Source organism: Panthera tigris, chromosome D4, assembly GCF_018350195.1.
Source record: "Panthera tigris isolate Pti1 chromosome D4, P.tigris_Pti1_mat1.1, whole genome shotgun sequence".
Lineage (NCBI taxonomy): Eukaryota > Metazoa > Chordata > Mammalia > Carnivora > Felidae > Panthera > Panthera tigris.
This window is the reverse complement of record NC_056672.1, coordinates 18,134,878-18,162,531: the sequence shown is the minus strand read 5'-3', so window position 1 is coordinate 18,162,531 and position 27,654 is coordinate 18,134,878. Positions and strand designations below refer to the sequence as shown.

The 27,654-nt window shown below is 44.3% G+C and overlaps 1 protein-coding gene across 4 annotated transcripts in view; it reads left to right on the top strand.

Annotated features, from left to right (window-relative positions):
* The window catches only part of PRUNE2 (prune homolog 2 with BCH domain), a 278,459-nt gene extending 261,301 nt beyond the window's left edge, over positions 1-17,158 (top strand). For 3 of the 4 annotated variants that reach the window (XM_042963395.1, XM_042963394.1, XM_042963392.1), the window contains 2 exons: positions 1,497-1,595; positions 4,840-6,449. In XM_042963395.1, the coding sequence (XP_042819329.1) occupies positions 1,497-1,595; positions 4,840-4,879 (139 nt within the window). In that variant the 3' untranslated portion in view covers positions 4,880-6,449. Of the gene's footprint in view, positions 1-1,496; positions 1,596-4,839; positions 6,450-14,025 lie in introns of those variants that run through there. The other variant, XM_015535442.2, reaches the window with a different exon arrangement.
* Positions 17,159-27,654: the final 10,496 nt, after the last annotated feature.

Below are 27,654 nucleotides of genomic sequence, written 5' to 3'. Positions count from 1 at the left end.
AATTCAGATCCAGTTACTGGAATATGGTTTTGGTCCATCTGGACTGAACGCGCTAGCCAAAACTTAAAAAAAGAAAAAAACTAAAAAAAAAAAAAAACAATTAAGCTAAAATATTAAGAGGAAAATGAGTTTATACATACTTTAAGAAGTTAATGTTTTATTTTTGAGACAGCACAAGCAGGGGAGGGGCAGAGAGAAGGGAACAGAGGATCTGAAGTGGGCTGTGTGCTGACAACAGTGAGCCCAGTGTGGGGCTTGAACTCATGGATCTCAAGATCATGACCTGAGCCAAAACCGGACACCCAACCAGCTGAGCCACCCAGGTGTCCCATGTATACTTGCAAAATTGATCAACCTCGGGGTGCCTGGATGGCTCAGTCATTTGAGCATCTGACCCTTGGTTTGGGCTCAGGTCATGATCTCCGTTTATGAGTTAGAGCCCCATGTTGGACTATGTGCTGATATCACTGAGCCTGCTTGGGATTCTCTCTCTCCCTCTCTCTCTGCCCCTCCCCTGTCTGCCTTCTCTCTCTCTCTCCCTCTGTCTCTCTCTCTCACACACACACACATGAAATAAACAAACATGCAAAAACATGAAATAGATCAACCTTGGAAGAGGCTGAAAGAATTAATGACAAGATTTTTATTTAAGAACAAAGAAACAAGCAAACAAAACCAAATGAACCATAAACCAATGAATGTGGAGAGCGGCAGAAACCTCTAAGAGGCCATGTGAAGTGCGGTCAAGAGTGTAGACCCGAGGGGGGGTGGGAGAATAGGTGATGGGGATTAAGGAGGGCACGTGTGATGAGCACCAGGGGATGCATGGAAGTGTTGAAGCCCTATATTGGACACCTGAAACGAATATAACACTGTTAACTAACTGGAACTAAAAGAAAAAAACTTACAAAAATAAGAGTATAGACTCTGGTCAGACTGCTCTGGTTGGAATCCAGGCTCTACCATATACCTGAGGTGAAACCTTAGGCAAATACGTGACTCCCTGTGTGTCGAATTTCCTTATCTTTAAAAAAAAAAAAAAGAAGAAGAATTAGAGGTATCTGGGTGGCTCAGTCAGTTAAGCGTCTGACTCTTGACCTCGGCTAAGGTCACGATCTCGCAGTGCAGTTCACGAGCTTGAGCCCCAGGTGGGGCTGTGCACTGACCGCGTGAAGCCTGCTTGGGATTTTTTTCCTCTCTCCTCCTCTCAGCCCCTCCCCAAGTTTTAAAGGAGCACTGGGAACATCTTTTAAAACAAACAGAGAATAATGATAACAAGCCTACCTCACTAGGCTTAAGAAGAAATAAGGGAGTCGATACATATAAGCCACTTAAAACAGTATCTTGCATGTTGCAACTACTCGGATGTGTAGCCTTTCTTCTTAGTAAGTGCGGGGCCAACGTGTTAACTTTTTCAGGATTTTCAAGAAGAGGCCACACACTTAGAAGGGATGAAGTGGACACTAATGACATCTTTTCTCTCTCTTTTATTTTAGCTCAAAATTCAGCAGTAAAATTAAGTATGTCAATAGTTTATCAGAACTCAGTGGGCTGATCCCAATGGACTGCATCCATATTCCAGAAAGCATCATCAAGTAAGTCGTGATGGTTTCCAAGATTCGGTAAGAAATACTGCATGTTTGGAGGGGACTGGAAAACAACTCACTTCTGGAATACTGGGGAAATGTCGTGAATTCTATTTAAAATAAATACGGAGTGTTTTCCAATCAATAGATATTTTTTTCCGAATACCCATAGAGACCTGTTCTTTCAGATTCTCTTTCACATAATTTTCTCTTGGGGTTATCGATCATTGCTCATTTCACCTTAAATTTTGCTCCCATTTTGGAAAGCATAGACTTAATATGAATCAGTACACCTGCTGCCTGTGTCTCCCTCTCTCACAGACACCACAGGGTCTGAGCATAGCTTTGCCTTCTTTATTGCCTTATGGAAAGTCATTTACCTGCCCGGCCCTAGGAAAAGGGGGGAAAAAATAAACTATCTTTTCTCTGTTTTCTTCTAAATCCCTTTTCTTCACGGGTCCCTTCAGGTGAAAGGTAAGGCAGAGTGGTAGGTGGCGTGGGTAGGGATGATCCCCTTCCTCAGGGTAATGCAATTAGCAGCCCGTGAGGAAACAGCATGGAAACTGAAGGGCGCTGGATCGTGCTGTAAAAATAATGAGAATAACAGTTAACACCGGCTGCTTGGAGCTGAAACTTAAAAGTACGGAGGCTGAGGAGGGAGCTCTCCTGTTTGGTTCACTGTTGCAAAGAACCGTTGTTCTCTGTGGGTTGTGCTTTTCTTCCTCTGTGTCTGATTCACTCATTTTTTTTTTTTTTATTTGATTGAAAATGGGAGGCCTTTAAGCTTTAGCTCGAAGAAAACAGACAAGACAGACAAGGATAGCCTATCTTCCTCCATAAGATGGATAGCAAAGTAGACTTCCCAATTTGCACTTCCAAAAAAGAGTCCTTTTACTAAAAAGAAAAAAAAAGGCGGGGGGGGGGGAGTGGGTGGGCAAAGAAGCTGGAAAGAAAAGACTTGCATTTATTTCGTGGCAATACCGTATCAGGCGTTAGAAGTGCTCTATGTATGTAGTGTTTAATCCCCATAGTAAACCCCCAAGTACAGGTAAGGGAAGCTAACAATGAAGAAAAGCTACTTATGTCAAGTATAAGGAGCAAGGAAGAGATGGAACTAGAAAGAATTCAGACCCAGGTCAGCCTGGCAGCAGAATTCTCCTACCCTTTTCTAGCAGTTTCCTTCACCTCCCTTAAAGTATTGGAAGTCCTAGCTCAGGAGTAGATGCGTTTGGTTTTCCTTCTCTTGATAGGAGGTGAACACCGGATAATGATTTGGCTTAGAACTGCCAGTTGGCTTAGCCGAATCAAGCAGTGTTCGTGTGATCCTAGCAGCGGCTTTGACCCTCTTTAGCTTATAGGACTCCCGCCCCCTGCTTACCTCCCAGCTCAATCCTGCTACCTCAGAAAGGAGCATCCCCACCTCCAAGCTCCACTCCTACGGTCAGCAAAGTCACTGGAGTACCCTCCTCGTGTAGGGCTGTCTCCCTTTGCAAAAGATGACAAGGACATTATCTCTTCAAGTGGAAATGAGCACTGGCCACTTTCTAGCTAAATAGGCCAATGCCTCCATGGTGTGGCAGTTGGAGATAGAGAAGAGAATGGGTTTTGGAGGCTTAATAATAGATTTGAACCCTCCTGCCAGCCCCTGATACCGAGCTGGGGCGCGTGGGTAGCTCAGTCAGTTAAGCATCTGACTTGGGCTCAGGTCAGGATCTCGTTGTTGGTGGGTTCCAGCCCCACGTCAAGCTGTCTGCTGTCAGTGCATAGCCCACTTTGGGTCCTCTGTCTGGCTCTCTCTCTCTCTCTCAGAAATAAGTAAACATTAAAAAAACCTCTCTGAGCCTCAGTGCAGCATCCAGAAAATGGGGAAGTAAGGGGCAATTCATAGAAAGGCCCCAAGGATTGGGTGAAAATGTGCATAATGCATCCAAGAGCCTTCCCAGCAGGAGTTGGCAATCCAGAAAGTTATTTATTATAATCAGGTTGCTTTTAGAGACTCGTTATCTGATAGGAAAGTTTAAATGAGAAGTTAAACATGCCCAAGGCACTTTTCATTCATTGACACCCATCAGTTTTCAATGACTCCATTTGGGAGAAGTTTCTTAAGGAGAAAAGGGCTCCATTTGGGAAGATTTTCTTCTGGAGGGAGAAATTTACAACCATCCCTGTCCTCCCCGTGTGTCCATGTTTTTCTCCCGTCTTCCGCAGTCCATCTTCTCTGGATGTCCTTTTTGCCACTTCTGTTCCTGGCCCGCATCGTCTCATTTTCATGTTATGCCATTTTCAAAATGAGAGAAGCCATAAGCCTATTACTGAATACCATTCGGAGAATCTAATCTCGGCCAGTCCCAAGACCAGTATTCAGCTAGGCTGGAGCCTGTCATCAAGGGACTTAAAGAAAAAGTTGCCCAATCTGAAATTAGATTTATAATTGTCGATGACAGTATATTCTTGTTATTTGTGGCAATCATGTCCTAGAACCCTGAACGGCGAACCGTTGTCCCTAGGAGGAATACAGGGCTAAGTTCCTGCAAACACCTGGTTAATTTCCATTAACCAATTAACATAGAACCTTGTGTGTTTCTGTGTAAAAATGGCTGATTTGAGATATATTGTTGACTCACTAACATTGAATTCACGGCCAACAGCACCATAGCCCCTGCCCAAACAAAGCTTCTCTAATGCACAGATACTCTCCAGAAGGCACATCACAGCCTTCTTGTGCTTAGGAATGCCAGACAGCGCCTAAACACTCTGCTTGGGGGCATTTTAAATGGCGAAATTACCAATTAAAAGCACAAGAACAGGGAAAACCTGGCACTAAATAGACAGCACCTGTTGGCAGCCTGAGACTGAGCTAAAACGAGAAGGCAGAGCCTTGTTTTGTTGGGCCTCGACTGGGAATGTGCACATCAGGTGGCTCAAATTTTTTGCCACTAATAAAAGTAGTGAGTCACCATAAAGGCGCCACAGCTATTGATGTGGGGGGTCAGAAACAAAATGCAAGCAGCAGGCAAATTTGCAAACAATGCAAAGAACCTGCAAATAATGAGGACTGGCTGAAGCTAATTATGAATTCTACCTCCTCGATTATATCCCATGAAAATACGTTTTTCTCCAAAAAAGGCAATTTGATTCTTTTAGGGGGGTAGGCTTTTTCTCTCACGTTCTGTCTGTTCTTTAAAACATGTACCTGTCATTTTCTCCGTCTGTTGGCTCATCTTGCTCATTGCATTCATTTTTATCCCGTAAGGTACGATGAAGAGAGATCTTATAAGAGAAGTGTGAGGTAAAATCTCCTGATCTACAATTCACGCTGGACCCGCTGTGTGTGTGCACCTGTGTCTTAGACTCGTGGGTGACCTCAACATGCTATCCGTCCCTTGTTGCATACCATTCCTGGTCTTTGTCTTGTGTGTAAAGCTGTTGAGGTCAGCCTGATTTGCAACTGAAACCCACTAAACCAGATTCACCCTTGAGCTGGCCCAGGCTGCAAGCTGTCTCTAACTATACGCAACAGACCGGTGTGGACGTTTTCAGCTTTACTCCGCCAGCATGTTTCTGCTCTCCTTGCAACTTGTGTATCTACCTACCTTTATGAAGGAATTTGCAAAGTAAACATGCAGAAACACCGAATGGGAGGAAATGGCACCATATCTAATCGAAGGAGCGTGTCTCAGTGCTCCAAAGGATGGTTTTTAAAGGCACATGTGCTCCACTTATGTTTGGCTCTGCTTTGCTGAGTGACTCACGCTGTGCTTGCTTCTTTTCTGTTTCTTTTCCACACCGATAATTTTTGCTCATGCAGACTGGACGAAGAACTGAGGGAAGCATCAGAAGCAGCTAAGTAAGACTTGGTTTTCGTTCAGCAGCTGGCGTGATGTTGGCTTGCGTTTCAGGAATGAATCGGGAGAAGCCGCATGCCTGGCGTTTTCTTTTTGCATCCTGATGATAATGCTGCACTTTAAAGGGTCCCCTTTGTCCCACATTAGATGCAATGTCTGGTAGTTGTACTACAATCTATTTCCCCCTGTGATCTTGGTTACCTTAAGGAACGCATTTGTTACTGGTTGTTTTTTTTTTTTTTTTGGTGGTGGTGGTGGTGGGGTTTTTTTGTTTGTTTTTTTAATGTACATGTAATTTTAGGCACCACAGCAAAGGAACACATCACAGGCACCATCACATATAATATATCCAGATCGTTGTTAGATAGTTTGAGGCCACAAAAGCTCATTAATTCATCCTAATAGAGAGAAACAATGACAAGTCGAAATTTGGACTATGGAACCAATTTTGTGACTTTCCAAGTTTTTTAAGCCCCTTATTTAGTGACTTGGAAATACTGCTCAACTAAATAGCTTCAGAGCTATTTGGATGAATAGAAAAAGGATCATTACTCACTATTGTTAAAGTATACCTTTTGAAAAGGCAAAATCTTAACTTGAATACAAATATGAAATGATACATGCCAATGATTTTACTCAACTAATTTAATGACAGACCCAGTAAAGTGTAAAAACCAGTTCAAAGGACGCTTGCAACGCTAGATTTCTGTAGGTGATCTATAAAGGAATGTTAGGATAAGATTATTGGTTTAGATGCAAAATGGATCAACATCCAACAGGGCAATAAACTGTCAATTAGGATTATCTTTTCCACTGAATTGAAATTACTAGCATCTCTGTCCCCCAAAGAGTTGTAAAATAGCTCATCAACAGAAAGTCAACTCAGCATTGCTTTCAAAGAACATCCCAGTAATTTCCTTTTATTTCCAAGTTCAAAAAAATTTTTCTGACACTTCATGTCAAATGCAGACAAGTACTATTTGGAATGTTTACTAGATTAAAGCTTTTCCATGTCAAATATTGCCTACGCCATTAATATTTATAACCAGTTCTCATCTTAACAGATAGTGCAAAAGCAGAAACCTGGGCAATGTCCAAACAGCTACAAATTCTGAATAAATACGTTTTGGGTTTTTTTTTTTTTCCTGTATAGATGTAAATGCCAATTCCTCATGAGAACAATCCATTGAGCTATTTTTTTTTTTTTCCTACAGCACATTTTTATTGCAGGTGCTATGTAGAATTATTTGCCCACAGTGTGGATCTTTGGGGTAAAAATTCGAGGATGAGGGGCACCCGGCTGTCTCAGTCGGAAAAGCATGCAACTCCTCATTTCAGGGTCATGAGTTCAAGCCCCACATTGGGCACAGAACTTACTTTAAAAAAAAAAAAAAGATTAATTAAAATTTGAGGAAAGATTTTTGCCTTAGAAATGTCAGCATAGTTTAGTGTTATAAGATTCCTATGCTGCGTTGGTTTTCTTTCAAGATAATGGACACCCATGTAGACTAACAGTACTCAAAAGTCTTTACATTTTCTAATGGAATCTTTTCAGTCTCTCACTCAACTGTTACAAACCCAAAGTTGGGAAAGGAAGAGGTTAGGAACCGAGGAACCAGATGTTGGCGTGAAGTGCCCTGTTAGCTTTTATCTGTATTCAGCTTACATTGTGTCATGAGATTCCCCGGAGACAGAAAGAGCAATGAATTTCTGTTTCAGATTCTTTTTTTTTTTTTTTGAATGATAATATCCTTATGAAATTAAAGAGGTGTTTTCAAGACAAAAGATTGAGGGGAGGGAAATCGGTAACTTTCCAGCCAAACCCATTATAGAGTCATATTGCCGTATTCTTGCATTATCTCCATTAAAACCTTGCCTTTTTCCATAGAATTTCCCACTCCACCCCCATCCATATTTCTACCCTTCCTGTTTAAGCTACCATAATGAAACAGTTATCATTTGGGGTTTATTGTGTGGCTTTCTCCTTTTTTTTTTTTCTCTCTCTGATCATTCCTTCTCTTCCCTACGCCCACAGACTGTCTCCCTCGGTATCTAACTAGCCTCAGGTGGTCCTGAGATGTCTTGATCTCCTTGCTAAAGGAAGCACCCAGTGTATCTAATACAGAATAGATGCTCAGGACATTTCTGCTGCATAAATTGACAAATGTGCCTAAGATTAAGTTCATCCCTGTAGAGCAGTGATTCTCAGGCTTTTCTGGGCATCAGAATCACCAGGTGCACTGGTTCAAACACGGTATCCTGGGACTCACCCCAGAGTTTGATTCAGCAGGCCTGAGAATCCGGAATTCTAACACGTTCCAGTAATGCCGATGTTGCCTGGCTCAGGACCGGGCTCTGAGAATCGCCACTTTAAAATAAATACCTGAGTAGAAATAACTAGATTTGTCTTAGGAGTCTATGCTCTTGCTTTGGATTCCGCGGGTAATCTGCCTGTCTGAATTCCCCTCCAACTGACCCTCCTTCTTTTGATGGTGACATTACACGTGTGAGGAATTGAAAGATATTGGCACATTTGAAAAAGTAATAAGAATTTCACTGTCGGCCCCACAGAGGATTGAAATGCCTCTGACTGCTACCATTTTAGCCCACTAACTACATCTCCTTAACTATCTTTCAGCCTCTGGAGTGACTCCCAAATCCTTGGACAGACGGTATATGAGGATTTGGGGCCCAGAAAACTTGGTCACTGCAGATCTGTGGTTTAGTTCTAGAAGCCAGATAACCCAGGTTCTTTCTATTAACAGACACACGCTGACTTTCCACGTGACCTTTATTAGAAAGCTTCAGGCTGGTTCTAACCAAAGCAAACGTATACCTTGTCATGGAACAGAACCTATCTGTTGCTTTGCTTTCTTTTCAAATGTTCACCTTCTCCCCCCGCCCCCCCCCCCCACACGGCCTCTTCGTTGACTTTCTTCAGCCTGTCTTCTGTTTTCCTTAAAACTTGGCATCTATACAGGACAGAAAATATTTTCAAAGGACTAATTGTATAGAGAGAGCCATTCTTATTGTAAAGAATCCGTCCGCTGCCTTTGGAGGGACAATATTAAATGGATTGCAAATTGCTGTTTTTGCGGGAAGGATCGCTCAAAGTTAAAAAAAAAAAACAGAAAAGCTAGATTCGGAAGAACGCCTTTTCTTGACTCCGCTCCAGCTTTGCTAGGTCTTTCTGGCATACTGTCAACCCCTGCCTGACGGCCCTTGTTCACTCAAGTTGCCAAAATCCTCTGTGAAAATACCTGACCACCAGTGAGATCAGTGGAGGGAAGAAGCCCTCTGCCCTTCCCAGGGAGATCGCTTTCTACCATCCCAACAAAATGCCTGCCGTTGGGAACTGAACCTCTCGTGTTCGAGCAGATACATTAGCTTGTGAAATTATTCACATTTACAAAAGGAACTCCCATTTAAAAAGATTGTAGAATCTCTATGGGGCGCCTGGGTGGCTAAAGTCGGTTAAGCTCAGGTCATGATCTCACGGTTTCGTGGGTTCAAGCCCCACGTTGGACTCTGTGCTGACAGAGCCTGGAGCCTGCTTCGGATTCTGTGTTTCCCTCTCTCTCTGTCCCTCCCCCGCTCAGGCCCTGGCTCTCTCTGTCTCTCAAAAAACAAAAAGTTGAAAAAGATTGTAGAATCTCTTTAAATAGTCTTCGCCGATAATAAAATATAAGAGGAGAGGAAGTACAAGTTGAAATTGATCAAAATTAATATAAAGTACATTTGAAATTTGCTAACAGGAATTCTGCCAATATGGAATATGAAAAGCGGCTAATATTACACCAAAAGCATGAACACATTCATACATTGTAACAAAACTATTATTTCGTTATCTCCTATGGCTACGTTTTTTTTCTTTCTGGACACATTCAGTGCAGGTTAATCTTAGGATTCACTTATAATACCAGAACGCAGCTCAGCTGTATTGTGTAAGTGTCCCAGTATTTTTCTGTAACAAAGAAAGCTGACATTGGCAATTTTTTTTGCCTTAGTGTCTCGGAAAATCCTCACTCTTGTACAAACTGAAAGTTAACTGTGTTCATGTGCACACAAACATGGGGCTGCTTGAGAGGGACTGTCCATTGTGTATAAAGTATATTATTTGGGTTACAAGTAAAAATTTGCAATATCATGATCTCCGAATAAGATAGATTGAAAAGTCAGGAAATAAGAACAGAAGAGACCCCTGGAGTTGTTTGGAATTTTCCATCTCCCTTTTATGTTTCTCAATCATGGGCAATTAGTAAGTTTCAAAACCGGTGGTAAAAGAATCAGGTGTAGGTTTCTTCGCCATTGGCAGTGAGACCCACATCACACAGTTTAAAATACCCGAGAGTGTTGTGCCTACAAAGTGGTAACAGTGGAGAAAATGTTTACTTGCTTCCTTTTTTTTTTTTTTTTTTTTTTTTTTTTCCTTGCACTCAGAACTAGCTGCCTTTACAATGATCCAGAAATGTCTTCTATGGAGAAGGAGTAAGAACTCACCATCAATAACAGCTATGTGGTTACTTGTAGTATTGTATGGCTGGGCTCTGAAAGAAAAAAAAAAATGCATCAAGGACTGGGTAAACTCTGTTTAGATGTTCAGCTTTCACGTTCTCTGTTTCTCAAATCAGAAACTTAAAGAGAAGTGTGCCGGCTTCGCACTCTTTCATGGTCACTATTACATTCCTTAAGGACAGCTGAAGTCTATTTGGCATTCTGTTTTCCAATCCAAAAACGAGCAGAAAAATGAATATTAGAGCCAGATGTTAAGAGCGTTTGGGCAACTCTGCTTTCTAAGTTACTTCATCTATTTTCATTAGTGAAAGTTGGGACTTCCATTTGAACTTCGTATCTTAGTGGATGGGGCAGAAAAGTGTCCTTGTTTTGAAAATTCCAAGAGGCAACCGAGTCTGGATGGGACTTTAGGAATGATCTAGTCCATCTGACCTCATCCTGTGACAAATAGAAATCACACACCTAGTGAGGGCTCACCATGTGCCAGGTTCTATGGGAAAAGCCTCGTGCACATTATCTGAGTTTTATCCTCAGAATAATCCCACGAGGTACATGTTGCAAGTAGGAAAGAGTGGCAGAGAAAGATTGTCTGACCGGTCCAATATTTTATAGCGGTAAAAATGTCCCAGGGCTGGGCTTTGATTCTGCATGCAGACCCAGTGGCTCTGAAATCAGAAATGGTCATAATTCTGGAATGGGTGTGCAGCCCCTGATCTAACTTTGGTTAGACCAGAAAAGGACACACTTAGGTGCTTCAGAGAACGTAGTTGACTATTGGCCAAGTCCGTTTCAGGGAATGAAGTGTGGCCGCCAACGTGCTCTCAGAGGGAACCCAGCGATCCTGTTAAGGGCTCCTCATCTGATCTGAGCTGTGGCGAATTTAACACTGCCCTTCCCAGGAACCCAGGAGGGGCAGAGATCGGATTTGCATGTCTCAGCTATTGTCACGTTTTGTTCTCTTTGGACCTCCTTTCCCTCAAGGTCCAAAGCCAGGATGGAAAATCATAATGCCACAGCTGTGTAGCCGCCACGTTGACCTTGTAGTTTAAAGTTGGTGGACAAAAACCCCAGAGAGAAGGTCCCCGCTAAGCAGGAAAGAACAAACGTTGTAGGGAGACCTTTGAATTCACACAGCTATTTTTCAGGAGGTGACGCGTGCCCCGCCTCTTTGAGATGAAGACAGTTGCTTCAAGCACATTGGCGAGCAAACATTCTGCAGGGCAAAGAGGAGTCCCTGAAGCCACTTCCATTCTTTGCGCAAATTTTCCCTCTGCAAAACAGCGCCCCCTACAGCAGAGTCCCGGGCCTGCAGTGAACGAGCAGCGGGGCGTGACTGTCACTCACTGGCCTATGGCTGCCACATCTGCGGGCTTACCCACTCCTTTGCCTGTCCTGTTGGGCTCCTTGTTTGTACGGAGGGGCTGATTGGGTTGGGGAGAGGGCAAACAAGAGGGCACTGCCCCTTGTTTGCGTTCATTCCAGGGCTGGGCGTGGGGGAGGAGGCTGCTACCAAGGTTCACGTTCCTTCCCTTAGAACATACTCTTCTCCACCACGCTTCTGTCTTCTTCAGCCCGGCCTTTCCTGGGCACGTGATCTCAGCGCAAAGGATGAGATCCAAGCCGAGGGCCCAGAGTGGCCAAGGAGTTCTTAGGCTGACTTCTAGCCCTGGCTTTCTGGCTTTCGTTAGTATCAGAATAAGGGGCTTTATTTGCCTTTTTTCTGGCTCCTGCCTGGAAGCATTTTACACCTTCTGTAGCTAGTATCGAATGGAGAACCTGAAGAAGGAGCAAAGGGTGTTTTCAAGGAGCTCAGTCAAGCCAAGAATGAAATGAAATGTGCCCCTCTCCTTTTCCTTAGAGAAAGAAAGGAAAGTTATGCCCCCCCCCGTCCCCCTCTTCCTATATAAAACACAAGAGTTTATTCATCACTAAACAATATTCTCAGATACTTTGTAAGGAAACTCATGTAACATATGTGAGAAACCGAAATGGCCTAGGGTAAAATTATCAGAAGGTTTCTCGCCGGAAAGCTGGTTAGAGAAAAACCAAGCCCATCTGCCCAAAGATCAGGAATAATCCTTTTGTATTTCAGTTCTGATTAAAAGTAAGTTGTTTGTTTGTTTTCTTTTTTCCCCGAAAAAGCATACTGTTTTCAAAAGTATCCCCAGATGCTTGTCTCCTTCACTTCCAAGTTTGGACTTTATTTGTTCCTTCATGTCCTAAGACTTGCATATGCTTTTAAAATATTTTTACATAAATAAATAGTGTATCTGATCCAAGGGAGGTGGTACTTACTAGGGGAGACTTTAATTAGTAGCAATGTTGGTCACTTTACTGTCCCCACAAGATAACTGTTGTCTCAAAAATTAAACTTCAATGGGGTTTCCTGTATTTATTTAAGAATCATCCACTTTTGACTATCTCTTCTTCAATAAACCACATAAATAGGTTTCCATGTTTCAGCTTTTTGTTTACCAAAAGCTGAAGGGAAAAATGAAGCCTTAGAAAGTTTACCAAAAAGTCAGTATGGGGGCGCCTGGCTGGTTCAGTTGGTGAAGAGTGCAACTCTTGATCTCGGGGTCGTGAGTTCAAGCCCCACGTTGGGTGTAGAGATTACTTAAAAATAAAATCTTTCGGGGTGCCTGGGTGGCTCAGTTAAGCGTCCGACTTTGGCTCAGGTCATGAGCTCACGGTTCGTGGGTTCGAGCCTCGCGTCGGGCTCTGTGCTGACAGCTCAGAGCCTGGAACCTACTTGGATTCTGTGTCTCCCTCTGTCTGTCTCTGCCCCTCCCTGGGTCACCCTCTGTCTCTCGAAATATTAAAAAAAATTAATAAAAATAAATCTTTAAAAAAGTATGAAAAATGAGGTGCTTCAGAACGGGCATCCTGGTGTAAGGGGTTTTGTTTGTTCGTTTTTTCAGATTTTTATCAGGGTTCATTTAAAAAAGATCCTGAGGTACTCACAACTGAAAACACTTGAGACTTAATCCTTAACAAGCCTCGAGAGAGAGACAGGATTGCTCTATTTCACAGATACAGCAATGGAAAGTTAGGCAAGGCAGGTGACTGGCCCAAAGCCCCAAGCTAATAAGTGGCAGAATTGAGGGAATGTGAAAGGAAAGCTTTCTTTACTCCTGTAAACTCGATGGGCAGGCACACGGGTTACCAATGGCTTTATTTGCAAAGCTGCTCGAAGGATCCCCCACCCACCCCCAGCTGCTGCACATCCCACAAGCAAACCACAGTCCCCGTGCAGTGTGCGGAGGGTGGGGCCGGGAGGGCAGGTCTCATTGAAATCCACAGATGCCTCCCAAATGGCCTTTTTCAAACAGTGTTTTCATTTGTTCCTGGCTGAAATTCTTCTTTTGAACAAACAGACCGGAACTCTCTGGTCAGATGGGTGTCAGAAAGTTGTGCTAGGTTCACTAAGAGGCAGAAGAGAGAAACCAGTGGAGCGGGGAGGTTTGGGAATTATTTTCTAGGTAGTTTTGGGAACCCACTAGACCTTAAGAACAACCTTGTCTTAGGTTATAAGAATCCATCGCGTTCAGGTGGACTGACCCCTGTCATGCAAATTCTTGGACTCTCGCAACTCTTGTGGGTTCCTTTGGGAGAGGGGGGTAGTTTTTCTATTTCATTGTTGCCTTGTATGTGGCATTTATCAGATTACTGATTTCAGGCAGATCATGTATTCGCCCCACAAGGGAAGGTCATTGACTAGAAACAGGTAGCCCCCTCCTTCCCAAAATACAACAGGGTTCCTTAATCTACTTCAGCAAAGAGCCCTCACACCCGTCTTTTGCCTCCCTAGGTCATTTTGAGAGGCGTAAAATGCTTCCAGAAACAGTTTCGTAAAAATAAATAAAAATTCCACATTTTAGAGAAAGCCTTGGCCATGAGGGAGGGTTGGCTTTTACTGGGTTTTTTTCTAGCATAAGAAACTTGCATGAGCTCTTTTCAGTAAGTCCTTGGAGGAAAAAAAAAAAAAAAAAGCAAAGCGCACGCCACTCCCAGCGATCACCGAATGCTTCCTATTCAATTTCTAGTGTTTCTCATTGTGTTCTTCCTTTTTTTCTAAGTATTGACCTGAAGCTGAAAGGAAAGCCCTAGTCCCGCCCGGCTGGAAGAAAAGGATGTTCTGCTTCCTGATTCTGCTGAAACATACCCACCTGGAAGAGACAGGGTGGATGGTACTTTTTTTTTCCACTTTGCACTACCTGGTGCCATTCTAAATTTCTAAGGGGAAACACAGTAAGGGATCTTGTTTACTCTTCACGTGTTTTATGAAATTGCGTGTCGTTTTCCTATTTTGCCAATTATGTGCCTCGAAGATTTCGGTTGAACCTTAGCAAGAAAATAGGACCTTCCGTCTCCATATTTGGTTACCCCTTGGTGCCGTGATATCTCCTCTCTTAGACTGGTGTTGACCAGTGAGATACCCTCGGTCCGCTGTTCATCGCGAGTGGATTTGTTGGCCATAGATTAGCGGGATTTCTCCTTGGTGACCATTTCAGGTTTAAAACACAGGGGGCTCGACCCTCCCTAGGCAAGTTACCTTCCTGTTGCTCTGCTTTTCAAACCCTAAGCTTGCTGGGCACAGTTGGAAAGCAGACCCCGGTGGAAAGCTGTCATCGGCCATGTGCCCGCTTGGTTCTTGTCCACGTGAATCCTCTCTTAGGTCTCAAAGGGAAGCCAGACTTTCTCATTCACCTCAGTTTTATTTTTGGTTCTCAAATTGGGTATCATGTTGTCTGTGCGTGGTCTCTTTAAAAATCGTTATTCCTCCAATGAATGTTGGAAATTCATTACCCGGCCACGCTCAGCTATCTAAATGTCTCTCTCAAAAAGTAGTCTGCTTTAAGTCACTTTAATCTGGTCACTTCAGTCACCTCCCTTTAATCGCATTTCATTTAAATTGAATATGACCGTGTACTATCATTTGCAAAATTTCTCTGTGGAGTCTTCGCATGCCCTTTCAAAGGCCACACGTGGCCTCGAATCCGTGGGCCTCCAGCGGGAGGGTTGGCAAAGCTGTGGCCAGACTTAGCATGCCGCCTGTTTTCACGTGGCCTTCCTGTGAAGGATGGCTTTCCCATTTGGGCTGGAAAAAAAAAAAGCTGTTGTTGTTTTAAATATTTTGTGACACCTGAAAAATCATGCACATTTCAGTACCCATAAATGTCTTACTGAAACATGGCCACACAAATTTGTTTACAGACTCTCTGTGGCTGCTTTTGCACTACAGCAGCAGAGTTGAACAGTTGTTCACAGACCACGTGGCCTACAAAGCCTAAAATATTTACTGTGTTTGTGGAACAAGTTGACTGGGCCGTGCCTGCCCCTGCACACCTATTCTTCACCACCCCCCTCCCCCGCATTTGGATTTGGATATGAGTTTCTTCGGCAGAAGGTGTAAATAAGCCTGCAAACTAATTTATTCTTTAAAAAGAAAATGTTGGCCTCCGGAGTCCGTAAAATAAATGGCCTGCTGAAAAAAGACGGGGAGCCCCGGCCACAAAAGCATGGCTCACGGTATGTTTACGTGACTCAAAGTGAAGCCCGCTGAGAAGGCTTTGGGCTATTTACAGGTGTTGCCAAGGTCCTGCCCTTACTCTGGGAACCATTGTTATTCTCTGGTATCACCCGTCAACACTAAGAATGGGGTGGAGAGCGGGGTTCCACCATAGACTTAGGGTGACAACCGCATCCAGGAGAGCTGTCTGGGGTGCCCTGGGCCCTGGATCTCATGAGCTTTGAAACACTTGGAGGTAGACATCTTTGTACAGGTGACCGAATTTTGCCGACCTCCTTCGCTTCGTGACGTCTCCCACCCACCTTCCAGACATGTTCTCATACACACGGGTCAGCTCTCTTTCCTCCATGAGCCATAGTTCACTGAGTTCCCCCCTCTGTCCCTCTCAGCTGAGCGTCTTGTCCAACTGTGTTCTCTTGGGTCACCTCCCTCCTAATCTCTGTCCTGTCCAATAGAAAAACCCTAGAACATGCCCTGTCTCTGAGGCCAGCTCCACTTTTGGAAGCCCAAATTATGCCTCTCCCAGAGCTTAGTGTTGACATAAGACCGGTGACCTAATATTCGGTTGGTTCACCCATTGACCACTGTGGCTCTGGCACAGTTAATAACAATGCTCCCTTTTGCTCAGCCATGGTCCCGTTTTGGAAGACGAATTACGTGGTACCCCCCCGCCCCAGCCACAGGAAGGAATGAAGAAATCAGTGTTGTGTTTAGTGGTGCCAGCCTGAGGATAGAGCCAACCACACACAGCAAGAATTTCACCAGTCACGTTTCCCTTGAGCTTGTCTGGCCCGTTCATGGAAAACTACTCAGGTGGTGTTCTGTCTGAGGCGTCATCTTCCTCCCTGGAGATTATGACCATCGTCCGCAGTCACTGATTTTGTTTGGGCTGATCTATGGGCTGCACAGCCATTCTGATAGGCATCTGCTATTTTATTATCTTAAGACCATTTAATTGCACGTGCTAGAGAAAAGCCACTATGTAAATTCAATCCAAGTAAATAGAATTCTAGAAGAATCCTGAAAAAAAAAAACCATCATCCCTAAGCAGATAGGTAGACAGATGTAAACATTCACATCAGTAGCTATCTAGCCCTTGCATTCTAAGCGTTCTTGCTTTGGTTCTGACTTCTGGGAACTGTTTTACACTTTTCCTGTCACTTTGTAGTTTAGGGAACCAAAGGGTCCCAGGGCAAAAGTATTGTTCTCCCCAAGTGGCACTACTCTTTGCTTAGTTCCTTGATTAAGAAAGAGAACATAAATCTGCACTGAAGTTTCTGTCAAGGAGTGAGAAAGTTTGTTTCATGGCAATCAATAGCTGGTTGTGGAAGAAAATTCTGAGGTTCCCATTGAAGCCATACAATGTTTTATGGGGTTACCTTCTAAGATACACTCCGACATGTGTGAGGAAGTCACTACTCTAAGCTTTTGTGTTGTTAAAATCTCATTTTAAGCATTTGGTTTTGGTACTACGTTTGCAACTCATCTAATCACAATGCCTCAGTAGTTTGCTCCCTTAGAAACATTTAGATGTGCACAAATTAATCTTTTATATATTTGAAAGTTTTTCTACCATGTATTGGATTGCTCAGAATAAAGTATCTATTAGACTTTGTTTTGGTAAATAACTAAATGATTTCTCCCTAAATAGCGTGGATCAATAATATAAAGATGTAACAACACCATATAAAAAAAATATATATATATATATATATAGCCTCTCTGTATAATTCAGAAATAAAAATTGATTCCACAAGTTACGGACTTTCTTTTTCTCTGTTTGTCGAGAATCTTTCTCTAGCTTCACTTGTGCAGAAGACTTCTGTGACTATCTGTAGCCTGGCCCTTGGCACTCATTTTGGCTTTCTGGTCACCCAAATAGATTCCCTTTTCATTTTTTGCCTTCCAGGCCTCAATGACAAAACCTTTCAAAACGTGTTGTTTAGCCTCTGGGGAAGCAGTGCCTCCCGTTGGAGGCATCTCCATGTTTCACGGTTACTTGATTTAAAAAAAAAAAAAAAAAAAAAAATTTTTTTTAATGTGACAGTTACTTGATTTTCGTCAACTTCTCCTTTCTCTGCCCTTTGCCTTTTTGCAGCATGTGGTTCCTTCAACACCAACATGCATTAATGGCATTTTCCTTTTAGTTTGGGGTCCCCCTCCCACTTCTACTTTCACAGCCTTCAGGCAAAACCAGACTTGGGAATTAACCACTGTGCTTAAAAAAGAGAGAGAATCTAATAAGCAAATCTGTGCCTCTCCAAAAGTGGTGGGCGTAATCAAATGAGAGGCTGTTCTACAGAAAGTGAGACCTTGCATGTTCTCATGATCTGTGACTGAGTCCTCGTGGGGATTGTCCTCTGCCCAAAGAAGGTAAGAAGGACAGGAGAAGACTGAGAAGTGGTTATGGTCAAAGGGAGTTCGTGATACTGCAAAGCAAACTGTTCCGTGCATTCTCCCCCCCCCTTTCCCTAACTGTGGTGGTGGGAACTGGAGGCAGGCTAGGAGTCCGGCACTGGGGGAGAAGATGGGTAGAATGTGGTAGATACACCCAGTGGCAGATTATACAGCTGTTAGAAGTAACCGACTAGGGGAGCCTGGCTGGCTCAGTCGGCAGAGCATGTGACTCTCGGTCTCTGGGTTGTGAGTTCAAGCCCTGCGTTGGGTATAGAGATTGCTTAAAAAGATAACTTTGTTTTTGTTTTTTAACGTTTATTTTTGAGAGAGAGAGAGAGGGAGCATGTGAGCGAGAGAGAGCAGGGGAGGGGCAGAAAGAAACAGAATCTGAAACAGGCTCCAGGCTCTGAGCTGTCAGCACAGAGCCTGACACAGGATCCGAACTCAAGAACCACGAGATCATGACCTGTGCCAAAGTTGGACGCTTAACCGACTGAACCACCCAGGTGCCCCTTAGAAAGAAAATCTTAAAAAAAAAAAAAAAAAGGCAACAAACTACACATTCATAAGAGCATCATTTACAGGGTAGAGTGGAAAAGAAAAACTCAATAAAACTTTGGGTCATTTATGGAGACACCAATGCTCCATATTATACAAAATCCATGCATATATAAGGGTTTAGCACACTCGTTAGTTACAGGAAGGGGCAGGAGTAGGGATCCAGGATGAAACTGGGAGCCAATTGGAAAAACCACAATCAAAAAGAACATGGGTTGAAGTTGAAAGAAAACAAAGATCGGTTCCACTTCCGGCCATAGATCCTAGAAAAGCTGTGTCTAGGCACTCCGCGTCTCCCAAAGGGCTGTTTCCTCCGCAGCTCTGTCGTTGTGCCATTTCTCTGTGTTGGCAGCATCGGTGGGCGGCGTCTTGCAAAAAGCCACCCTGGGTTCCGTTCACCCAGGACAGTCACGAAGGGTTTAATTAAGCTGGAACTTTCTCGTCGTACATACGGAACTTCACGCTGCTGTGGGCTCCCCAGAGCAAAGATTGCTTTATGAGGCTCATTTTCCTCTAGAGTTGCACTCCCATTCAGGCAAAATAGCTCCCTTTGACCAGGAAAAAGTACCGCTTTTCGATACATGACCATTTGAATGATAACTTAGATGGCAGACACTAATAACTTAGCCCCTGGAAGAGGCTTGGACCCTCGATGCTTGATCATACCCTCCTTATAAAAGCCTCCCTCCTTAGATTGGTGAACTTCCCGTTTCCCCTGTAGCCACCATCGCCACAAAACAAATTCTGGTCGATTCTCCTTATTTGAGGTAGTCCTGTCCTATAAAGTCACTGAGAAGAACGCCGAATTAGCAAATGCTGACCTCACTGGTGGTCAGTTACAGGGTTAGGTTCCTGTAAGCCTCTGATCACGTGGTTTCCATGAACTGATCGGTACGTAACACATAACCTGTTTAATGTGTGTTTCTGTTTGAATACACTTTAACAACAAGTGTTGTTGATTCATTAACACTGGACTCACCGTCAACAGCCTGAATATAACTCACGCCTGGATGAAGCTTATCTTGCACATGAATTTTCTCCATAAGGAGAAACTCGTGTTTAGGAACACTAGCTCTTCTGCTCACTGCTTGGGGACCATTTTCAACCGTGAAATCCGCAGGACGCCTGGGCGGCTCAGTTGGTTAAGCGTCCAACTTCAGTCCGGGTCGTGATCTCACGGTTCATGGGTTCGGGCTCCATGCTGACAGCTCAGAGCCTGGAGTCTGCTTCAGATTCTGTGTCTCCCTCTCTCTGTCCCTCCCCCACTTGGGTGCATTTTCTCTCTCTCTCTTTCTCTCTCTCTTTCTCAAAAATAATTTTAAAAAACATCTAAAAAATTTTGTAAATAAACAGTGAAATCCCCAGCAAAAATCACAAAAATGCAAAAAACCATAGCATTAAACTGACCATGAAAAGGACACTTGTTTACTGTAGGACACCAGAATAAGAAGCAGAACCTTGCCTTGTTTGACCTCAGCTGGGAACATGCACATTAGGCAACTGAAAGTTTTCGCTGTTCTGCACACGTCCCCAAATGACCACGAAGGCGCCATGAGTCTGGATTTTGAGGTTACAAATAAATCATAGCGAGTAGGTGAGTTTGCAGTGTGGAATCCTTGAATAATGAACATCAACTGTGTAGGCCAAAATTCAGTGACCTAAAACGACGTGCGTTGTTATTTCAGTTTCTGGGGGTTAGAGGTCCAGATACATCCTAGATGGTCCTCCGTGCCAACGTCTCGCAGGTTGCGATCACAGTGTGGGCCCGAGACTCAGGCAAGGTTCAACTGGGACAGAATCTTCTTCCAACTTCATTCGCATGGTTGTTGGCAGGCTTCAGTTTCTCCAAGGTTGTTGGGCTAAGGGCTTTATCCCTTGGTGGCTGTTAACTGGAAATGCCCTGAGTTCTTTGACTCATGGGACTCTCCAATATGGCAGCTTGTTTCATCGAAAGCAACAAGAAAGGGTCTGCCAGCAAGATGGAAGTTACCACTGTTTGTAACCTAATCACCAAAGTGATGTCCTGTCACTTTTGCTGTATTCTATTGGTCAGAAGCAAGTTACTAGATCCCGCCCCCACTCAAGAGGAGAGCATTACACAAGGGTATGAATCCTAAGAGGTGGGATCATTGGAGACCATCTTAGAAGTTGCCCTATCATACGCCCCAAGCCTTCTGCAAATGCCTCTTGACCTCTGTCTCTTCTCATCTATAAGTAATGATATTTCTCAGTGTTTCTCTTTTCTTTTTTTTCTGCCATCCTCCCGTGACTTCAAGTAACGCATCTCTTCAGATTATTCAAATCCTGGTTTCAGTCCCAACCTCCAACCCCCACCATCATTTTCTCACTCCGTCTCTGCGCCCACCGCAATCCCTGGGTGGCGGGAGGTGTGGGGAATTTAATTCTCTCCCTTCTCTGACCTGATGAGACAATTTCTCTACTGTCCCATTGTCCTCAGCATCACATATACCGGGACTTAAAAACTGGTTCTGCTTACCAGCTTTATTATTCTGGGCTCGTTACTTCACTCCTTTGGGCCTTCGTTTACTCATTTTTTAAAATGTGGGTGAAACCCCCATCTTACGTGGTTTTGTAATAGTTAAATGGGATATAAGTGCCCAGAGAAGGCATTCAATAATTATTAGTTCTCTTCCCCACCCTCTTTGCTTCTTCATGTTGCCATTTACCCCGACTTTTGTCTGTTAACGTGCCAGCTTCTCCCAATCTCCTGCCAACCTCACCTTTTAGTTCCTGTCAACTGTGTCAGCATCTGGTTTCCTATCCCACCCCCTCTTCTAAATAGACTAATTCTCTTTCATCCTTCCTCCTCTTCTCTCAGAGCTATTTTAGTCCATTTCTTATGCCTCCCCTAGCTTGTTCCCGGCTTTCATTTCTTATCTTTGCTCAGTTTGCCTCCATTTTTTACTATTTGGAAACAATCTCCAACTTGCAAGAAGAATAGAAGAAGTTACTTTTTCTGAAACACCCGAGAGGAAGTTGTCTCCATAACACCTTATCACCCCGAGCAGTTGGTGTGTTTCCTATCTCCCAGGACATTTTCATGACCCAATACATCTATCCAAACCAGGGACGTTAACACTGAAACGTTACCATCGCTTAATTCGCAGAGGCCATTCGCGTTTTGCCTACTGTCTCAGTAAACGTCCTTTATAGCAAAAGGATCCAGTTCAGCATCACACATGGCATTTTGTCACGTCTCTTTGGTCTCCTTCAATCTGGGAACTGTTTTGCAGCTTCTCTTTGACTTTCACTGTAGGATTGTAGTCCTGACCGGAACTCGTGCAAAGTAAGCGGCAAAGAGAAAAGCAGGTACGGCACTACCAATGTATATACGTTACACGAAGTGATATCAGTGACCACCATCAGCAAGATTCAGGCCATTGGTTCGGAGTTTAGGTCCCAATGCCGTTCCTCCCCAACTATGTGATCATGAGTATGTCCCATTAAGCATCAGGTTTTTGCCAAAATGTTACTTTTGTTTGCGTTCAGGTGGGGACACCCGGAAACACTGTTTTTCTTCCTCTTTTTTCCTTTCTCACCTTTTTGTCTCTTCCTCCCTTCTTTCTTTTTCTTTCTTTCCTATTCATTTTTTTTCAGTTTTAGAAAATGATCATGAATTACTTTTTTTTTAAATTTTTTTAAACATTTATTCATTTTTGAGAGACAGATACAGAGAGCAAGCAGGGAAAGGGTAGAGAGACAGGAAGACGCAGGATCTGAAGCAGGCTCCAGGCTCCGAGCGGTCAGCACAGAGCCCGACGTGGGGCTCAAACTCACAAACCGTGAGATCGTGACCTGAGCCGAAGTCAGATGCTTAACCAACTGAGCCACCCAGGCGTTCCAATCATGAATTACTTCTAATGATGTCAAAGAACCAATATGAAACTATACAAAATTTGTTTATTCTGTTCATAAGAAAATTTTTCCTAACAGATTTGGCATTTAATAACCTATCCTAGGACATGTTTCTCTATAGGCTCAAATACGATTCCTGTGCCTGTTAGTATCAAATCAAGAAGAGTTTCAGTAACAGACTCGGTCAATTGCTCGACTCTCTACCCCAATGTTTTGCCCCTGAAACTCAGAATAAGAAGAGGGCACTGTGTGGCCCCTGACTCCTAAAGTCATGTGCATAGATCTGGACAATAGATCTCACTCATAAGTTCAACCAGCTATATTTCTTTGGACCAAAAGTTTCTGACCACAAGCCTCTCCCTCTCCCTCTCCCTATTACCCTCCTTCCTCCCAGGCTGGAGAGGGCAAGAATTATTGATTATGCTGAATAGAATACAAGTCCCTCTCAAAAAGCTGTCTGCTTCTCATTTTTCTTCTAGTTGATACATTATGGACAGAAAGACCTATAGTCTGGCTTACAGACACGTTAGTTTAATGGACTCGCATGTAGAAGAATAAAGAGAGGGTATAGTTGGAGGACTCATGTGGCTCACGTGTCTCATATCAAAGCGAGTCAGAGGTATTTTCAAGCTCGTTCGGGGAGGTGGGAGATACCAAGGGCCAGCCTTCCAAAAGCATGGCTTTCTCTAAGGTCATGGAGAATGTCAGTCTTCCCAAGTCACTCTTGAAAAACACTGGAAGGACCAAGGGGCTCTGAAGAAATGGTAGTCCCATCTCTAGTCTTCACCTTTACTATGCCTTTTGACCACCAGATGACTCGGAAATGAGATCTCACTTAAGATGTCAGTAAGGGAAACACAAATAGAAACGCTTGCTATGTTTCTAATTTTAATTTCCCCCAAATGCATATTTAAAAAGAATAGTACCGTAACACGTGTTTGCTGTAAAATTTTCAGGCATAGACCTATTTAAAGGACTTTCCTTTGTATCAGTCATTTATTGCTGTTACAGATGAAGCCAAAACTGGGTGGCTTACAATAATAACGCTCGTTCATTTTACCCACACACCTACAAGTTTGTCGGAACTCGGTGGGTTGTGGCTCCGCACAACATCTGCCAGCTTGGGCGGGGGCTGGAGAAGCCACGTTCAAGTCTGACTAACCCGGATGGCAAGTTGTTCGAAATGTTAAGCAAATTTAAAGCTACACTTTTCCCGACGATACATATCATCCAGGTGGTTTTATAGAAAAATGAGAATTCTAAGTAAAAGGAACAAAGTAGCTGCTGCTCACTTCCTAAAATACAATTTTAAGAAGTTAAAAACATGAGTTTCACACAAATATAGAATGAATGTGTCGAAGACATATTCCAGGGGCTCCTGGGTGGCTCAGTTGGTTGAGCGTTGGACTTCGGCTTAGGTCATGATCTCACGGTTCATGGGTTCGAGCCCCATGTCGGGCTCGGTGCTGACGGCTCAGAACCTGGAGCCTGTTTCGGATTCTGTGTCTCCCTCTCTCTCTGCCCCTCCCCCCTCACCCTTTGTCTCTCAAAAATAAATAAACGTTTTTAAAAATTTTTTTAAAAGAAAGACACATTCCAGCCATTAATTAATTGTGCGAGGTAAGATGTTAAGCCAATTAAATGGATGAAAACCAGGGTTATATGGAGTATATCAGGAATGATCAAATGAATTTGCTCATAGATGTACATAATCAGATATGACCCAATAAGGCAATAAAACGCAACATTTGGCGTTATCATTTCTACTGCTGAAAATCAATTGTGTCTTGATCGAATAATACACGTTTCTGGGGAAATTACCTCTGCTCCTCAGCCTCGGTCTGTGTACAGAAACAATTGTCCCTCCACACCCCTCCTTGTCCAAAATGGGTATGTGGCCTTGCCTCGCCCAAAGGATCATTCCGTTCCCCAGTGAGAGACTGGGACATGGCTGTATGGTCCCACTGGAGTCCAGAAGACAATGAGATCCTGCAGAGGGCAAAATCTTTTGTGAGGGCCTCCACATTCTCAGGGCCACTTGGATCTGGAAGGTTTAGGTTGGAACTTGCTGGCAGATATCCTGGCACCACATAAAGCCAGAAAATGAAGAATGCTGGAGAATGAAGACAAGCCGTTCAGGGGGAACAGAATGCCCATGACCCCGCTGCCTGACCACAGCTCTGATCCCTGACTTCTCAGTTATATTCAGTAGATCTCCTTTTTTTTGGTTTGCTTAAGCCAGGTGAATGGATTCCTCACAATCCAAGAGGGTTCTCCAGCCCTAGCCGCTGCTTCTGTGCGAGCCCAACGAAACATATATTCACTGGTCTGTGCTTCGATTTCCTCTTCCATCGAAGGAACGACCAATGCCAACAGAGAGTTGTAAACATTAAATGCATAATAAATATAAACAGAACATGCTTTTCCAATGCCTAGGTAACAGAAACGTCACATACCTTAATTTTTCTAAATTGAATTCTATCTAGCCCTAAATCTCCATGTATTAGGAAGAAAAGACTCAACGCCGGTCATTATCGGAGACTCTTTTACTCTTTAGTGCTAATAAATGTCAAAAGTGACCTAAGAAAGATTGTTTGGTCTTCGGTATATCATGGTGGCTACCGGGATGGTCAATGTCCAAGACTTATGTGGTCCAGGTGTCTGTACAGCCTCTTTGCCCTCTAGGGGACCTGGTGACTTAGACACAGCTCCCGAGACTAAGGTGTTTGATATTCGGTGCCCCTAGCAAATGCATCAGCCCACCCCATCAGAAATCCTGCTCCTGCTTGGACACTCACGTAGAAGACATTGATGCCCGTGGATTCTTCTGCCCATTTTCCCTCCCTCAAGTTTCTGGAGCCACTGCAATCTTAGGCGACTGACTCCCTCTTTCAACCCAGTGACTTCATCTGCACACTATCTGCTCCCTCTAAGGAACATCCAGCTCAATTCCCCTCCCACATAAGAGCCCGGTTAGAGTTGTACTACAAACGCCGTGTAACTTCCGACTCGCGCCGGGAAGCACACACAAATTAACAGCTGGTGGTAGGCAGCCTCCAGGAGGACTCCCCGTGATCCCTGCCTCCTGGTATTCACGCCTTGTGCAATCCTGTCCCCTGGAGTGGGGGCTGGCCCTAGTGACTCACCCCAGCGAACAGAATACAGCAGAAGTGATAGAATGTCACCTCCAAAATTAGCTTATAAAACAACGGTAACGTCTGTCTTGTTTGCTTTCTCTTTCTCCCTCACTGCTCCGAGGGAAGCCAGATGCCGTTCTGTGAGCTACCCAACAGAGAATCCCATGTGGCAAGGAATCGATAGCTAGGACCACAGCCAGAAAGGACCCGAGGCTTGCCAAATGCCACACGAGCAAGTTTGGAACCAGAGAGATCCTACCCAAGATGTGCCTTGAGTTGACTGTGTGACCCTGGCCAAAGCCTTGGGTTCAGTCTTGTGAGACACCCTGAGCCAGCCAGGCAGTGGGTTCCTGACCTACTGAAACTGAGAGATGATAAATGTGACTTGTCTTAAGACCCTAAGAAATTAGAATCATTCATTACACAGCAACAGATAACTAATATACCTCCCTTGAAGATCGGGAGCCTGGAATTTTCTGGAAACGAGGGTAAAGTGGTAGTCTCACTCTGCAAGTCTCTTCTGGCAGGGCTTGGGAGACATCAGCGAATTGCTTAGTGAATTACCCTGTGACAAACACAAGCAAATTACCTGCAGCCACGTGAGTACGTGTAACAACAATCTCTACAAAAGGAAATTACCACCATCTGTCTCGGAGGGTCCAAACTCCGTTCCACAGCCCGGAAGAGCCACGCTTACTAAACTGCATGATAATCAGCGGCCTCCCAAGCCCTTCCAGCGAAAGGAAGGAACAGAGTCGGATGCTCACAGGAACAGTGGAGAGGTAGCTGCCCCAGTCCCTAAAATGCCCCTCGGTGTTCCTAAAGAAACCCATGCCTGTTCCTGTGGCCATGAGAAAACAAGCCAGTTTCGTTTTGGGTTTCCAGAGACAGTGGAAAGTCCTCAAAGGCTAGAACTCCCTCCTCTACCATGAGACCCTGCCCCAAACCGGGGATTCTGGTGCCGTCTGGGGAATCCAAGCGTTCTGTGAAGGCGGCCTCCAGGAATATGAACCCCATATACCGCACCCGACATCAGAGAGTAATTTGTGGTCCAAGCAGCGGGGCTCTGGGGACTTTGTGATGGTCTCCACCACCAAGGCATCAGTGCATTCGTGCCTAGTGTACCCCTGAAATTATATGCGTGGCGTGGAAGGCTTGGTGTGTGTAGCCCCGGGGCGCCCCACTGCTTTTGTGTTCAATGCCAGCAACACCGGCCGATGCTGCACACGATGAATAATGGAGTCTGGATTAGTAGCTGTGGGCCCTGGGTGTGGGCAGGACGCATTTGAAAACATTTTCTCGTCCGGGATGTGCTCACCTCTCCATCGTGGTTCAGCAAACGAGCTTTCTTGCTTTTGTGGACCCTCCTGTTTTCCCATATGGGCAAGAGTCGGAAAAGGGGAGAAGACGCCAGTGCTGAAAACAGCACGAGACCAGGGGCATCTCTCGTGGATGCCGCCCTCTCGTCACTTGGAACAGGTCTCGTACTAGCCCCTGGGTGTGGAACTCCCATCTGATTGTGACTATGGAGAGAAGCAAAATTCGGGCTCCGCTAATGACTTCCTAGGAGACGCAAGGCCAGTCTCGGAGCTGTTTTAATCACCACCTCACCTTCGGTGAGCCTCGGGAACATGAAAAAGATCACCCATGGGAGTCACGGGTCTAAAGGATGATAACTGAGTATCTCTTAACTTCAATTTGGAAAAATCTGGTTAAATGGAAGGAGGCTTCCAATTTCCAGGCCAGCGTGTAAGCTTAGAAGTTGTCTCTCCTGTCCACACAAGAAAAAAAAAAATGAAAACCGAAAAACAGCCACTTTTATATCTCATCAGAGAACGGAGGTCATAGGACAAACAGCTGCCCCTAAAATAGAGGTGACCAAGAGGCAGATACAGAGAACTCCACGTACCCGAGTGGAAGCTTAGAAGCAGAGACCTCCGTGGGGACCAGTGCCAGGGTAGAAACACCTAGACTGTAACTGACAAATGGCTGGAGGTCTCCGTGTGGACAAGTCTTGAGAGTAAGGAATTCAAGGGGGTGGGCAGTCAGAGGGGGAACCTCACACCGTTGTCGTGACTTTGATCTCCCGGGCCCCTACCGGATCCGCAGGGAAGATCAGAGAAGAATCCCCCAGTGCTTCCAGCAAGGGAAGGGCAAAGGAGCCATTTTTATATACACCCAGAATATTTTGTTCTTTACAAGATCTG